The sequence below is a fragment of the Thunnus thynnus genome, chromosome 10 (genome assembly GCF_963924715.1).
Source record: "Thunnus thynnus chromosome 10, fThuThy2.1, whole genome shotgun sequence".
NCBI classification, from domain to species: Eukaryota; Metazoa; Chordata; class Actinopteri; order Scombriformes; family Scombridae; genus Thunnus; species Thunnus thynnus.
The window spans coordinates 23669699-23687441 of NC_089526.1; the positions used below are offsets into that span (position 1 = coordinate 23669699).

General features: G+C 39.6%; 1 protein-coding gene across 6 annotated transcripts in view; it reads right to left on the bottom strand.

Annotated features, from left to right (window-relative positions):
* Positions 1-17743, bottom strand: part of LOC137191775 (CUB and sushi domain-containing protein 3-like) — a 234512-nt gene that overhangs the window by 46709 nt on the left and 170060 nt on the right. For all 6 annotated transcript variants that reach the window (XM_067602161.1, XM_067602159.1, XM_067602160.1 and 3 more), the window contains 5 exons: positions 17039-17212; positions 14030-14215; positions 10200-10373; positions 4879-5061; positions 1907-2083 (listed from right to left, as the gene is read on the bottom strand). In XM_067602161.1, the coding sequence (XP_067458262.1) occupies positions 1907-2083; positions 4879-5061; positions 10200-10373; positions 14030-14215; positions 17039-17212 (894 nt within the window). The remainder of the gene's footprint in view (positions 1-1906; positions 2084-4878; positions 5062-10199; positions 10374-14029; positions 14216-17038; positions 17213-17743) is intronic.

Genomic DNA, 17743 nt, shown 5'->3' on the forward strand with positions numbered 1-17743 from the left:
CAGTACCATGCTGACATGTTTTAGTTGTGTTGGTGACATATGATCCTATATTCTGGAGTTTTTTTTTGCTTTTTGATGTAATAGTATTGGACAACAGTTGGCAGAACCAGAGCACAGGTTGGGAGCGAGAGAGCACATCATCTTTCCTGCACATGTAAAATTACTTATCTGGTCTTATGTATTTTGATTTCAGTTAAAGTCAATCTTTGGATTCGTTATCTTCAATTCAAGAACTCACTGCTATGCTTAATGAAGCTGGATTGCTCATTTACATGACATTTAAGAAAGCGGGTTACCACAGAAAGCTATATCATGGCTTCTAAACACACCGATGTGCATGTTGCCTTGAAGTCTATATTTAATCTCAACCTCCAACCCCACACTCCCTTACCCCACGTCACTAGGAAAATACCACAGTGTTGGTGTTTAAGCTAGGGGAGGGAGAAAAGGAATAGAGGAGAGACAGAGGAGGACACTAAAACACTAGAGATATATCAACAGGATCAGGGCATGTTATAAGGCAAATAGTCTCCCAGAATAATTAGTGTTTACTGTTTATTTCATAAAGTGCTTTATGGCTTTAATTTACAGTTCACTGAGCAAGTCTCTTTCCCAGTGCACTTCAGCTAATTCGCTAATTCCTCAACATGCTCTATAAATTTCATTTATCAACCACCAAGAGAGTAAAAAAATAATAAAATAAAAGATGAACTTTTCTTTCTCCCCTTGAGAATGTTGTGTGACTTTGATCTGGTAACCTACATGATCGATTACCCATGAACCGTGAAAATGATTGCCTCCTTAATGAAGGCACACTGGGCCAATCTTGGCATCGTAAGTATTGATGTTCTTGAGGTGACCACTGAAACGTAATATGAAGTGATAGCATACAGAAGGATAACTATAATAAGTTTGGTGATGAGCAAGCTAGGAAGTGGGAAAAGGGGAAAGAGAGCTATTTTGCCTTTCTGAATGTTTGATCATTATTATTCAATCCAATTTTCAATCTTTCTCTCCCTCTCCCTCCCTGTGTTTATCTCTCCAGAGACTCATTTCATTCCAAAATTGAAAATTATGCCCATACCATTCATCTTTTCTTGTGATTCAATAACGAGCAAAAGAATGAGGAAGAGAGAATATTGTGATTTCCAGAAAGAAGAACAATGTGTAATTTTGTTTGATAGTCATCCTGGTGCAAATTGAATATAGATTGGCATACTTCTTAATTACTGCAAGGCTCATTTGCTGAGATCCAGACAATAAAAAAAAACACCTGACAGTTTTGACGCTTCCCAGGGAGAGGAGGCTCAGAGAGATTTATGTGCTGTTTGAAATCTTATACTGTATTTTAGCACCACTGTTGATCACTTGGAGCGCCTCCTTTTGGCAGAAATAGGGAGCGTAATAATCTTCAGTTCCATTTTATTGTTCACAGAGCATCACACAGACTACAGAGCAATAAGCGATTCAGTCGACTATAGTGTGTGAATGACACACCTGACCGCGTACTTGGTCAGCAGAGGCTCACAACCAGGATGGGACTTAATTCATTGTGGGTGTACCCACGACACCCATGGGGGTGCCTAATCTCCCTAATCCTATTTTTACTTTTTTTCCTCCTATTCTACCTCTGAAAGTGACTATAACAAATTCTGTGACTGCCAATTCAGATGTGTGATTGAGCTAAATGTGATCAACCAAGAGGCATTGAATTGCACTGTTCATAGCACTGTTATATTTAGGACTGTGCCTGAATTTTCTTTGGCAGTGAATAGACAATGCATTGCTCTTCTTTTCATTTCATAACATGAACATTATGCAGCAGAGTGGCCTTTTAAGTGTATTCCAAAAGACCAAGAAACATGACTCCATTCTCCCTTTATGTTTCTGTGCATATAATACTCACTTGTGCAGTTTGGAGTCGTGCCAGACCATGTGCCATTGGCCAGACACTGGCGCGTGGGCGAGCCAGTGAGGAAATAGCCCTCCATACAAGAATATACGATGGAGTGGGAGAAGGTTGTGCCATCCACACGGGAAATACGGCCATGAGCAGGTGTACCTGGGTTCCCACATTGTACCGCTGCAATACAGGGAAGAAAAGAGAAGGAGGTGAAGGTCAAAGGTGTAAAATAGTAATGGATTTTCTATTTTCCATATCAGTGATTCACAATCTGAGGGTCGGGAGCCCCCATGGTTGCTGCAAGATGACTTTTGAAGGTTTCAAGGTGATTAAAGGGTTGTGAAAAATATATTCCTCCTGTATTATGTGAATAATAATATTTATTTATGAATTAATTGTTGTTGTGCTTTTGACCAGATTCATATTTGTAGTTTCTTGACTCTGTCTGATTAGTACTCAGGAGGAACAGTCTGAAATGGGAAAATAGAAATCATTGATTTGTGTCACAATTCCCCATTATATGTGTGCGCCTCACATCAGGGGATGCAAAAAAGTATTGTTTTTCTTTTGAAGAAGCTGTGACCCAAACCAGTACAGAACCATTAATCCATACAGCATAACAGCTTTATTATGAGAAACTAATGAGCAGAGCTGGTGCAGTGGTACACAAATCCCCATCACGTTATTGATGAGTCATCGGTAAATTAAGTGCAGTTTGTGTGTTATCAAGTCCCATAGTACATCCATGTTAATGACATTTAGTTCAGTCTTAAAAAAGGAAGATATAGTATTTTGCATGATGGTCTGAAGACTCAGGCTTCAAAATTAAACAATAACAACATTTTTAGTACTAGATTTTACAGGTGTAGAATTCTTATATTGATATATTATGATAAAATAATCCTGGTACAATCATTGGGGAAGAAAAAATGGCTTTTCTGTTCTCTTTTTTTTCTGTGTCCTTTCCAGAATTTCAGTCTATGTCACCCAAAAGGGGGAAGGACAGAGTTTGTTTCATGCGTTTTTCTTCTGCTCCAAATCATGTCTAATTAGGAAACTGATTTGCTCTCTCAATCACCTAATTGCCTGGAAAATCTGAAATAGTGATTCTTGTAGGAGACGGACGTGTTGTAGGTGCAGTGGTGATTTCTCAATTACCACATGTGTGTATATAAGCACGCACATTCACTGAGGTGCAAACGCATTACTCAGGCAGATACCCCAACACCCCAGGTGCCAACATCCTCACATTACTGTACTGTAAATGCACATGCACGCCAAAATAAAGTACGGTAGTCTTTCTGGCTTCCTCTCTTAATAATTTGAGACAGATATGATGATAGATGAGCAGGACAGACCTTGATGGTATTGTGAGATGGATATTAAGCTGAATATCCATAGTGACTGTTTTTCAGAGACTGTAAAAGGTTGTGGATAACAGATGGACGGGCTTTAACAGTAGACAGGGCTTTAGATCACAGACAGACAGCACCGAAAGTCATTCAGGCTCCAGTGAATTCCTGCCCCCTCCCTCCTGAGCGGAAGGGACAGCTAAAACAATCTTTAAATCAGGAGTTCAGCTGGGAGATGGAGAGATAAAAAGGTAGGAAAGATGAAGAGTTAAGGGGGAGAAGGGAGGAAGCTGAGCAATAGAGAGAGTGAGACACGGAGGAGGGACAGATGGAGAAGTGGACATGGATGGAGAGACAGCCAGACAATGAGATTAAGACAGAGAGAAATCAAGGGAGAAGAGAGAGAAAAGGGGAGAAAGAGAGACAGACAGAAAAAGAGGGACAAACAAGAGAGAATGAATGAAAGGCAGATACACAGAGAGTAGTTCAGAGGGCCTGGTGCATTGGCCTACAGTATCATATTAAAAATGACACTGGCACTGTGCCAAGCTGGCGGACAGTAGAGGAGAGCAGAAGCAGTCAGATATTTGCCTCAATATCCGGTTGACCCCTGGGGGTAATTTATGCAAGATGTAGAGCGGGCGTTCTGTGAACTAATATCTTCAAAATCCACAATGATTCATTTATCACAATCCAAAAGGAACTTGGCTTTAGGTGTCTAGAATTAATTATTTTTTTGGTTGCAATCTGGAAGCTAGTCACAGTACCATGTGCTGGCAGAAACTACCAGACTGCAGCAGAGAGATACTTATCCATCTGGTGCAGTACTGTAGTGTTTCTGAGCGTTTGCAATCATTTGTGTGTGTAGGTGTGGATGCCTTTGAGCACCTATGTATACACAGTGTGCGCATTTACATTTGCATGCAGCCCATGAATTGCATACAATGTTTGTGTGTGTAAAATAGGACTGGGATAGTTTTCAATGCCAGGGTTAGTATGATAACCAGTTTTGTTACCGATATTCAAACAATCGGCTTTTTGGAAACTTACCTTGTAGAGTATAAATGTTTTTTTTTTTCAAAACCCCTTTTCAAATTTAATTCACTTAAAACATTCATTAACTTATAGTGAGAATGGAATTTATTACAAAAAATGTAGCATCTCCAGGTATTTAAAATAATATGTAGATGATGCTGTCACATCACAGAGAACACATTAATTACAGCATTGCAAACAAGACAAATTGTCTTGTCACAATGCAGCCATACAAGGACTTTGCTGAAATAAAATACAGTCTAAAACTATAAAAAAATAACAACAAAAAGAATCAGTAATAAAGACTAAGAAGCTGACTAAGCTTTCAGCACCAGCTTTCAGTACTTGACAGTTTAATACTTGGTGTTATGGTCTCTTTTCAATCAGTAGACAAAAAGTATTGTGTTTCAATACCCAGCCCTACTGTAACCACACATCTCTCTGTTAAACTGTAAATTTTAAACTGAGTTTAAATGTGTATCCGCTTGTGAGTGAATGTGTGTGTTACCTCTTGTTAAGACTCCTACGCTCTCCTCTCCTACTGTTTAATACACAACATGACAGAGACATTGCAGAAATCTCCCTTACGTTTGCAGAACGGCTGTCTGCCCGACCAGGTCCCGTTGGGGAAGCAGATCCTCTCTGCTGAGCCGTAGAGTGTATGTCCCACTGCGCAGGTGAAGCGCACTTTGCTGCGCACTTTGAAGTTCCCTGCCTCCCTGCTAGCATGGGCAGGTGTGCCAGGATCTCCACAGGTCCCCGCCGAGTCGCCTGCAATGGGAGATAACAAAACAAGGAGGAATGAAAACAAAGAAACAGAAGATGCCATCCACCGTCTATGTGTGTGTTCACAGATGAACCCTTTCATGTTGGTGTGGTTGTGAATTATAACACAGTGTTCCTCTATGTCAAGCAGAGAGACAATACTGCGAGGACTTAGACTCAAAGTGTATCTTTTGAGTCCTCCAAGAAGCAGGTATAAAACACACAATGCACCAATGAATAGTTGTCACCAAGCCAACAACCTGGAGGACCAATACTTTTCACTGCTTTGACACTAGGAGCTTTCTGTCCATAAAAACAGCAGGGCCAGAATTACAATAAAAGGCAACCAGCTGTGGTTATGAGAAATGATGAATACAGTTTGACCTCTAAAGCTAAATGCATTTTCATTATCCTGAATCATTTCTCCTGCCTCTTGTCCTATGGAAGAACATACTGTACTTTCAGTGTCTTTCACCACCTGTCTTGCACATCTATGAATTAACTCAGATAAAAAGAGATGCTGCATCTCATTAATTCTCCTTCCATGTCCCCATTAGGGTTGTCTCCGGTGGGTAAAAAAAAATGGGACATGTTCTCTTTTTCAAACATAAGAAATGAGAGAGAGATGACAGGTATGGAGTCAGGGCGGTGCAATGACTACTGAACATTTCATGTTGTGATGAACAGCAAGCCAAGCTGAGTGGTGTGTGTGAGTCAGAATGGAGTCTAGGGGGTGGGACGGTTTTTGGTTTTGTATTCACTAGGGACACCCTCAGTGCAAAAGAAAAAAAGCACATAACACACATAACACCAACCACCACTTTCACTGCTGCTGCTTCCGCTCTCCCAGAGAAATGAAACCAGTGGAGGAAAGAGACGAGAAAAATCAGACAGACAGACTGATAGACAGATAGACAGATAGATAGATAGATAGATAGATAGATAGATAGATAGATAGATAGATAGATAGATAGATAGATAAGAGTACTGTTTGTATGATATCTAATCTCCTGTTGTGCTCGTCTGTACGGTTCAGTACATGTTGTCTCTTTGTGGGAAGTCTGTGCTTTATTGGCTTTGAGATCCTTTTCTTTGAGCTGTGCACACACCCTGTGTATCATTCTCTGCGTGTTGGCTGCTGCTCTCTGTATACAGTGCAGTAAACAGCTGCACTATTACTGGACTTGTTGACAAAGCCTTACTGCACAAACATCAAGCTTATATCTTCTATGCACATCCCACGGCTCGCATGTGCACGACTCGGATTCGTCGGTTCAAGGTCTCACAGCTGGAGATGATATGTTTGTGTGTGGCAGTGGTTAGCAAATGGGTGTGTGTGTGCATACATGTCTTCCACTGTACTACATGCATGTGTGTGTCTGTTAGAGAATGCACTTGATGCATGTGAGTTTTTTATGCGTCTCGCATGCACTTGTTTCTGTGAGTGCATGTAAGTATGCGTACTCATTTGTCGCCTTGGTGTGTGCATGTCCGTTTGTGCGAGCATACATACGTGTGTGCATGTCTCACAGCAGCTGTCGGTACTTCATTAGTCTCCTTCGGTTAGGTGGGGCAGCCCAGCTAGGCGTGCACTATGACAGCTATAATCTCACTAATTGGGATGGTGGTGGATTTGGTTTGAATCTGAGTTAATGTCCATTCACCGGGCTCCCTTTGTGAGGAAATAATAAGGCCCTCAACTCAGCCATGCAACAGTCGAGGACAAAAGGGGAATGACTTGGCAAGCAGTTTTAAGCTCGCTCTTTCTAATTAACAGGGGAGAACAGATGAGAGGAAGGATACAGTAGATGCATGGATGGATGCATGGATGAGAACTGTTTCTGGACTTCTGAAGAATTCACAGCTCAAATTATTTTGTTGCTATTGCTGATCTACACTCTCTGAAAATTGCAATGCTCCATTTTAATGATTTCTAGACACGCAGATAAAGCTAAAAGACTATGCTGCAACCTTTCTGCAAATAAACTTTTAAGATTATTGGAAAACATCAAAGAGAGGCTTAGACTAAGTGATGGGACATTAAACAGGGAATGTTTGAAAAAACATCTAAAATATACATTAACACTTTCCAGATAGCTCATTTATCTTGGTAACACTGCAGTACTAATTGCATCACTTCATAAGTTTTTGCTAATGTGCTCATGAAAACTAGGTGCTAAAATGTACATTTGCACTAATTTAACACTCTCCAGGCATTTGCTTTATCACGACTTTAGTTCCTTCTGATTTTTACTACAGCTGTAACAGATGTGTATTACCATGGGTCTGAATTCATCAAGCCTCTTACTAATGAACAAATGATCTACAAAGGTCTCTTTTTTCCAGTACAAGTTGCTCATTTCATTGTTAATTAGAAGCACTGATGCAGTATAATCCGGTGTGACAATGTGAGGACAATGCATTTACATGCTAATGATCATCGTCTATAATCAATATCAATATTACCTGAGTCAAAAATGTCACAATTTTCTCAATACTTCGACTTTGTTTCTATGTTCTGTCAATTATACATGTAAATATTCTACCTTTATGAATTACAATCAGTTCAAAATAAAATAAGAAAATGCCCCTAATGCCCCTTCAGTGTTTATATAAATCCAGTGTCATCTATTTTTCTATTAGTATCTGCCAGGAGTGCTTCTGTATCAGTGAAAAGAAATTAAAGTTGCATTTTTATCCTGATTCATATTCATATTATTCATATTATCTGCTAAGGCTCACCTCATCACATCCCTTTTCTTTAGCTCGATAAGTCACAGCATCATTTATAATGATTAAATCCTCTGGTCACTGACCCGGGACTCCTATTCTGCTCCAGAAATTCCTCCACAGGGGTTTACTCTCTAAACAGCAATTGCTCTTTGACAATTTAAATACTTGGGAACAGATTCATGTTGGCTTTACTTATCTCACTTCTCATGTGATGAGTTGATGCTGATTACGTTTGGGAGAATTTAAATTAAATTCACTGATTCTAGTTTGGTTTAAATGGTTTTTGCTCAGATCAAAGCAGAGTATATTTGCCGGGTTTCTTCAGACAAACATAGGCAGCAGAGCTCATGGTGGTGATACACAGTGATGAAAGTGGGCAATGAAATGAAATATAATACAAATTTGCAGATCATCGCTTTCCAAGTGGCTCATTTGTCATAAGGATGCTGATCAAATCATCTCAATAACAGATGGAAAATTGCTTTTAAAGACTAGTTGATAAAGTAGAAAAACGAAACCTCTCAACACTGCTTGGAATACTAACCAAAAGCATTAGAATTACAAGCTTTATTAGATTTTATTGCTATAATTTCATACCTAAAAACAGCTATTAGGCTGTACGCAGCAGATAATTGTGCAGGTGCAAACAAACAACCACCCTACCACACCTCTGTGTTGCTTCCTCCATTTAGCAATACTAAGAACAAAAAACTTTATAGAAACTGACTGTGAGACAGATTTAAGCTTCTGCAATCATGTGCATCTCCTTATTATCCTGGGAGGCTTCCTCACCGCCTCTCTACTTTTCCACTGTCTGAGTAAATACAAAATGTTGAAGGTGAGTAGGGAGTTTGCACTTCTATTTAAAGAAGAAGCAAAAAAAACAGTCATACAAGTCTGCTTACAAACATTACTTCTGGCTCAGTGAGTTGAACAAACCAAGTGAACATTCAGTAAAGAGAATCCACTTAAATGGTCAGGAATGCTCAAGTGTGATGGGAGGGAAGAGCACAGATGGGGATTAAGGGGGGAAGTTTGTAGTTCTAAAGACACATACTATAAGGCACTCTTTTTTTCAGGTTTTCAGAAAATGTCAAGAGGAGTGTTTGCAACTAAATGTCCTGAACACAGGATACAAACACTTCTCTTTGCATTTAGGTATTGTCAAGAGTGATATCTAACTTGATTAATACATGCAGGAAACAACATTTGCTTCCACGTGGCGTAAGTGTGAAGTCATGACTCCCTATAACTGAATCGAAGAGGAATGATGGTAAAAGGTTATTGTTTGGGTTACTTGGCACTGGTCCACCATCAGCGTACTTTCTAAGCATTCATCAGCTAAATGCAGACACATCAGAAAAATCACAAGAGTACCTGTTCTGAAATGTGAAATGCTTTAGGTCGATGGGGAATTCGTGGACCATAATGACCTAATATTTTGGCACATAGGTACCGTTTAAAAATTCTGTAAGAGCTCCACAGGGGTCTGGTTTCAGGGTAGTAAATTGGCTCAGACAGCTGATAACTATCCTATGCTGCTTTTTCTCTGAACTTCACACAGCGTTATCCAAATATCCTATTAATGCCAGGACTCCCAGGCACTGCACCACTGCGGTGCGGTGTTCATGTTGCGGGTGTGTTTTGAATATTCTCCTGACAATTCTCACTTACCTCTAGCGTTATCTAGCTTTACAGATAACTGTGGTTTCATTTGCCCAGATTTTGAGGCATTTGTTTTTAACAGTTCTGGTACTCTAATACAGTGGGGTTGAATGGAATTTTGTTCGAGAAATTACATTTTAAAAAATTCAACACTTGTCTTTCCGGAAATAGTGTCCTGGTTAGTCTGTATTATCTACAAACATTGCTATGAACAAGTTTCATTGGAACTACTTATTATTAAAGGAATAGTTCCAATGAAAACTATTGACAGTGTACTCTGTGGAGTATTGGAGACATTGTTTCTTGCTGATGAATTTTTTAAAAGTAATTTTTTTAATGCTGTGAGCACCACAATTGGAATTCCATTAAACTCTGTAGTACTGGGGCGATGTCAGTAATCTCAGACATAGATATCTCAAAGGCTGGGCAAATAAATCCCAAACTATCTGGGTGGCTAGATACCACAAGAAGCAAGTGAGAAAATATGTCTTGTTTATGTTTTGTAATTTGGGTGAACCAAACCTTTAAACACACACGCTCTCCTTTTTACATCTCATGTGGGAAGCACAGACTGAGTTAAATTAAAATGCAGTAAATGTTAGCAAACAACTACCAGTTCCTAACATGATGTTAGTAAAAGTGACATAGAGGAAGAGGGAAAGAGAGAGACTCATGTTTTATTGTGTGAATGTGTGCAGGCATGCTTGTGTATGCAAGAATATATTTGTGTGAGTGTGTGTGTGTACCTGAGCAGTGGGGCAGCGGGCCACTCCAGTGTCCATTGAGCTGACAGGTGAGTGATGAGTCTCCTACGAGCTGGCGGTCTCCAGAGCAGGAGTAGCGCACTGTGGAGCCAAAGGTAAACTTCTCTCCAATCATCACTACATGGGGAGGTGTACCTGGGTGGCCGCAATCTACCTCTGCACGACAGAGAGAAAGGAGCGGAAATAAGATTATCAATGGAAGAGTGAATGGATAGAGGGATTAGTGTTATATGCCTCAGCACACTTGATTAAATCACCGTTCACATTGCCAATGGTGCTACTGAGACAACAAATTATTTTCTACTGTTAAATAGATGGCCTGATGGAAGAACAAAATATATTTTTTTTATTAATTATAGGTAAAATATTAATAATTAAACTTTCACATTTTCTTTTTCATACAATCTTAGCTCAGTTGGTTAAGACACATACGATGTTTCAGTGTGAAATACTAAATACCTGTTGAAACCAGCAACCATGAAGAAACATGTTGAACTTTGAATCTGGAAGCTTGTGTTGAACGAAAGAGCAATTTTAGGAGATTAATGTGCCTGACTACTATAAACAGAAATCTGTTTGCTGGCTCGGAACGACACCAGTGATTTGATGTAATACTATATACACACTTACGCAAATGCTTGCAGGATTGCTTTCAAGACGAAAATCTAATTTGGTAAATCACTTTTTCTGCTACCTTATTATTCTTTTGACCTTTAAGTATTTTTGTAGGAGCCGTCATTTAATCAGCTTAGTCTCATAATGCAAAGTTAGTTTCTGTAATTTAGCAAAACTAATTTCTTAACAAAGAGTCACTGATGCCTGGAGACATCAATAAACATTTAACCCTTGTGTTGTATTAAGGTTCGAAAATGACCCAGCGCTACTTTTAACAGCAGAGAAAACCCCCAAAATTATCTTTTTTCAACTTGAAATTTAATGACTTTTCCTAGAGTGACCCCGACATTAGAAAAAGCGAAACCTTGCCTTTCTTCATGTTTCCATGAAAGCCGTACATCACCAGGGTACAAAGATTGTCTTAGGCAGTTACAAAATCATTTACACACTACAAACACACACACAAACAAACACACACACACGGGGAATGCAGTCAGAGGCTATAAAGGTGCTGCAGATGACAATATCCCCAGTTCTCTCTTTGCTGAAGCCATGAGTGCATGTTTCAGTGCCCAACAGGTCATACATCTGATTTTTTCAGATGTCCAGGAGGAACAAGAGAACAGTGATTTAGAAAAGGAGGAGGTATTTGAAGAAGAAGATGGGGAAGAAAACAACCCAGAGCATGATGCATCATCTTCAGATGAAGAAAAAATATGTCACCTTATGACAACCAGGGCAGGTAGGCAGCACAAAATGTCATAAGGACGACCCCGGGACATCACCTCAACATCCTACATGTTCATCACACCAGCCGTTGAAAAAAATCATCCTGGAGATGACAAATTTGGAGGGTTTCTGTAAATATTGAAACAACTGGAAAAGGATGGATGAGATTGACCTGCGTGTCTACACAGGGCCGCTAATCTTAGCGGGTGTGTATAGGTCCCAAGGCCAGGCCACATCTAGTCTCTGGGATGCAGAGTGGAAGGGCGATTTTTCATGCCATGATACCACTGAAAGTCTTTCACACTTTCTCAAGAATGCTGCGATTTGATAACCGCGAGTCAAGACCTGCAAGACGTGTGAAAGACAAACTGGCGGCCATAAGAGAGGTCTGGGAGAAGTGGGTGGAGCGTCTGCCATACCTCTACAACCCCCAGGCCTGAAGTAACAGTAGATGAGCAACCGGTTCCATTCAGCAGTAAATTTTATTTTCATATCTGTAATGTAAGTGATTTTCACTGTTTTGCTGTAATATCATTGCTTTATGTGATTGTTTTCTGTGACACTGATACTAATTACTGATAGTTATCTCTTTTTGTCACTGTCCTTTCTGGGAGTACATGCCCAGCAAGCCCAGATGTGACAGATGGACTGAGGGGACACAATGTCACGTGTGACAATTTTTTCACCTCTTATGAACTCAGCCAGCAGCTCCTGTAGAGGAAGATCACCATGGTTCATACAGTTAGAAAGACCAAGCCTGAGCTCCCCCCTGCACTCCTCCCAACATGCTTTCCTTCACCCTACCACCACTCTAGTTTCTTTCCTCCCAAAGAGGGACAAGAATGTGGTCCCCTGGTCATCTTCCATAATATCATTGATGTGTCCTCACACAATGTCTTTGTGATATGGAACAAGATCAACCCTACCTGGATGCCTGATAAGCGGAACAAGAGGAGAGTGTTCCTGGAGCAGCTGGGAAAAGTCCTTGTAACCTCACACATTCAAATAAGCACCTCCCCAGCACAGCAGCCTCTGCAGCGCTTGTAAAAGCTGTTCAGGGGGCTGAATCCACCTGAGGCTGCAGCTGGGGCAGGCAAAAGGAGGATATGCCAAATCTGCCCCCCAAAGAAAGACTGTAAAACAAATACTATGTGCTGCACATGTGAGAAATACATCTGCAAAGTCCATGCACACACACTTGCATACTGTCCTACATGTGCTATTTAGAGTGGATTGATTTACGCTCACGTAATTTTTTTGTATCTGTTATCCTGTTTTATTCTTATTTATTATTGTTGTTTGTGCAGGGGGCAATGGTTCAGAAAATCCAAGAAGTCTAGTATTTTGTAGTTGAATTCATAATTGTATAGTATATAATAATATATCACTATGAAAAAGTTCATAACTGTTTGTTGTTTCCTTCAATAAAATGCATTCAAAACTACTTTCTGCAAATTTCTGCATTCTAAAGCTATACAAGTGCTATCCCTTGCTAAAACATGTTAATGCCTATGCAGTACATTTAACAATAATAATAATATTAGTAATAAACCTCTACCTCAGTAAAGAAAACAATTATGACAGGCGTGTTGTAATAAAAACAAGTGTCCACTGATTAAATACAGTCTGCACTGTGAAGAGGGAAAACCAAGATATTTACAAAGATTGTGATGAACGGCAGGTTGTTTCTTCATGCAAAATAGATTTGGGGTTTAAAATTCAATTAAGCTGCTTTATTTTGGGGCTTTAGTGAAGGCAGGTCATTTGTGACCCTTAGGACAAGGGGAGGATACAGAATGTTAGGACTTCACAAGGTTAAGATGGACACTCCTGTGTATCTCTTCAACTACGATTCTGTTTCATAAAATAATTGCGGTGTGTCATCTCTTTACCATAAAATGACATGCTCTCTGAGCCTGTGTGCACAATGTAGAGGTTTACTTCAGATAATTTCACTGGAAATAGGTCATTACTGCTGTCAGCCTCATATGAAAGCAGAGTGCACAATGAGCCAGGTGTCTGACAGCAGCATTACAACCTCAGATAACCCCTACAGTTCATAGATGGTTGTTGTTTTAATTTAAGTGTTTGGTTTTGAGGCTATAGCTATCGCCCGAACAACTGGTCCTATGACAGTTTCCTCATTTCTCAATTAGGTGCAGTGCAACATAGCCATAAGCTACTGGGGTATCGAACATTATGCAGATGCTCCCAGTCACAGCGTTTAGCAACTTGTACCATTAGAAAGCAAATGAAGATACAAACACGGTTGTGGACAGTCAATTGAGAGTGAAACTTTTCTCTTGATTTTTTACTTTGCATCTGTGTATTTATTCATTAATCATCATCAATCATCATCATTTGTACAAAATGCAATGATACAATAGTATCAAGTGAGTAGACTGAAACACATTTGCCAATTGATGGTTTATGTAACATAGAAAGTAGTCATAGGAAATTAGACGTACCAATACATTCTGGTAGAGGTTTGTCCCAGTGGCCCACTGGTTGACAGGTGAGCACTGACGAGCCGAACAAGTAATATCCTGGGTTACAGTCGTAGAACACCACGCTGCCGAAGGTAAAGTTACCATGCTCGATCTTACTCTCACGGATAGAATTGGCAGGGATACCTGGATCTGTGCAGTTCACCACTGTATGGAAAAGACAAAAAGAAAAAAAATACAATTGTGCATACATCTGCGCCATCATGAATTATTCAATTAGTTTAATAATAATGGGAGCATACAGAAAACAGAGCACTGACAGTGGTCCAATTAATTTTTATAGCTGCAAGGATATTTCAAGCAAGACACACATTTTCATAGTAATTTCAAGCAAATTACTGTTAGTCACATGATTACTTGTTGAACTAAAAAAGGTCTCTTGACCTATTCCATCATTCCCCTGCTGAGTGCAGTCTTATGATGTCTATTATTGATTCAGTATATTATCTGTATGCTCTTTATAATAATCATACTGTGATATTGTAATAATGATTTGCAGAACTGCTCCTGGCAACATTTCATATACATCAATCTATTGTGGTTTTCAGAGATAATGTCAATGAATTATCGATGTACTTTTGCCAAAGTGAATATTCACTTCTTGGCAGTGTCTCCCAAAACCATTTTATGAATATGTACAATCATCTCTGTCCATAACGTTGCTATGGCTCACTAAGATGTTCATACTGAACATCACACAACTGTATAGCAGGAGATGAAATATAGCGTACAGTGATTCCTCCATTGGATTATGATACCAAACAGGTTTTGTCATTATATTTTGATCATTTGTGTGATGGGTTTCTGTTATTACCTTTGCCTAAATTATATATATTTTAGTCATGTATACTGCATGTATTAAGTTAACAGTATCTGTCAAGAATACTTTTACTTCAACATGACATGAAGAAAAAAAACCCAAGACAACACATTACAGTCATATGGCAATCTGTCTAATTAACTCCACCCAGTATCATTGCTGAGGATCTGACTTTTCTTTCCTGAAGGCTGTGCAGTCTTTTTTTCTATGGTTGAATCCTCATTTGCATAAATGCTATCTGTCAGCATGTTCACTTCTGAGTTAATAATAGAACTGTTGATGTGACCTGATGAAGGCTTTTTTCCTGTTTATTCGAAAAACAGGGAGAAAAGTAAGTCCAGGCTATATTAAGCATTGTCAATAATAATAACACCACATGCTTCCTCTTGAAAATAAAAGAACCAAAGGCACATCTGTTGTCACAAATTGACAAGCATCCTTTTTAGGACCAGTTAAAGTCTCCAAAATCACACTGCTGACCAGGTTTTTCAAACAGCTGAAAGCATATAAGGGTGAAATGAAGTTCAGAGCAACATCAAATTAAATCAATAATGCAAATGTGCAACAAAGCTAGCTTAATGTGAGAAATTTGAGAGGGAACAAACACGTATTTTGACAAAGGGAGCCATGACATAACTCTTTTGATCTTTTACCAGGTCTGTCTCTATGGTGCTATTCACAGTAATGAAATCTGTGTCTCTTCATATTTGACTGCCAGCAAAACCAATGCCAAGGAGAGATATTTTTAAATGGGAAAAAATCTGGTAAATCTCGCTTCCCAACAGATCCAGAGGTACTGTAGCAAACTAATTAAAGCTACACTGGATATCACTCAAATTCATTTCTTTCATTTTATGTTTTAATGATCATTTCCTGATCTGTGACTATGTTTTATTGAATTTTACAGTCAGTTAAAATCATATGTATCAAAATGTATTAATTAATTCTTTACATCCAATAAATATGTGTCTCAAGTGAGAATCCTTTTCAAAGCCAAATATGGGAAAGCTTTTTTCCCCAAGCATTATTAAAATTATTAAAAATTTCCATCATACTGCACAATACCTCTGGCTGATATTGTCTGTATCGGTTTTATTTTGCTAACAATAATGTAAACAGTGGAAAATATTGTCAAAACAAATAAGTATTTCTTTGCTATGGTCACACACAGAAATGTCTGCATTGCTGCTGATTGTAAACACACCGCTAATGAGCCTAACCTGTGCAAACTAATATTGGACATCAATAAAACACAGCCGCCATCTGACACTCCCAATAAGATGTCTTCCACTAAATGTACTTGTACACTTTCTTGCCTTCAAAGTAATCTCACCCTGCAGCAAGCCTCTTGGTAAAAACTGGCGGTAAAAATGTAAAAACAATTTCCCATTTACTCTCTCGTTTCCATAAGTTCTGCCTCAAGCTCGTTATTGCTATTTCCCTGCTTTTGCTCTTTGGCCAGGACTCCAGATGCTGCTGTCTGATGCTCTACCAAGAGAACAGACAGTGACTTTTCTTATCCAAATTAATACATGTGTGAGCACCACCTCCATCCATTCTGCTTCTATGTCTGTGCCTCTGCATGCTGGCGGTCACTGGCTGTTGATTTCTGAATGATCATGACACAGTACATCTGCTGGCTGCTGAGTTCTTGTGGTCATTCTGGCTTTTGATATCTGAACCATCACAAAGCAGCAGCAAAAGCCACTGTATTCTGTTCCAAGACTTTAGTTGGACCCTACTTCTGCTTATTAGCAGCTACCTGGCTCCACTGATGGCTAGCCTGATTCACAGAAGCAGACTTAGAAGAGGCTTCTGTTATCAAACATTAAAACACATTTAGTTGAAGTGATACACTAAGAGCTAGTCTCTTCAGAAAGGAATCATTGCAGATGGTTACTTAGCCTTGACAATTGAGTAAAAATGATGCATCTGCTGGTTCCGAACTCTTGTACTACTTCTTGCTTTTGATTCCTGTCTGTCTTAACTGAGGCAATGTCGGTGATCTGAGCCTTACCTAAACATGCTGGCAGAGACAAGTGGCTTTTTGGTTCAACTGACAGGATACATCTGCTTCTTTCTGATACTTAAAGTCAGTCTGGCTGCCAATCATTTATCCCTGCAGCAGTCACTCTGTAGCTGGACCCTACCTCTGCATGTCGGTGGCTGCTGGCTCCACTGGCGGTTGGCCTGGCACTGGGCTGTAGAGGGCCCCTCCAAGGTGTAGCCTTTGTTGCAGGAGAAGCGCACCACGTCATTGTAGTTGAAGCCATCACCTGTGGTGCGGCCATAGATAGGGCTACCTGGGTGGCCGCATGTGACAGCTGAAGTTGACACACATCATTCAGGGATGTGAGTGAAAGGAGGGAGGTAGAGAGGAGGATAGGAGATGAACAGCAACAACGAAGGAATACAAAGAGAAGGGAAAAGAGGAGGGGAGTGAGAAAGGTAGAGTGTGTGAAAAGAGAGAGACCGAGAGAGAGGAAAAGGGAGAGAAAATTCAATAAACATGATCGATATGTAGGTGATATACAGTGACACCTATCATAGGTATATCATTACCATATAATTAACCTTCGAGGACAGCAGGGGAATTAGGAATCAAGACATGATCTCGATTAGGAGAGGGTGAACAGCACATTTCAGTGTGTCAATAAGTCAATAGGAGATTGAGAATCACATTATGTGGCCATGTATTGACTATTGACTTCAGCAGTTCTGAAAGGAAAGGAACAGGAACCTGTGGGAATTGACAGATGCTTTTTAACAGTGTTACATTTTTTAAGAGTGCTAAACACATTTTTATTGATTGATTGATTTATTTCAATAATACAATCAAATCAAACTGCTGTTTC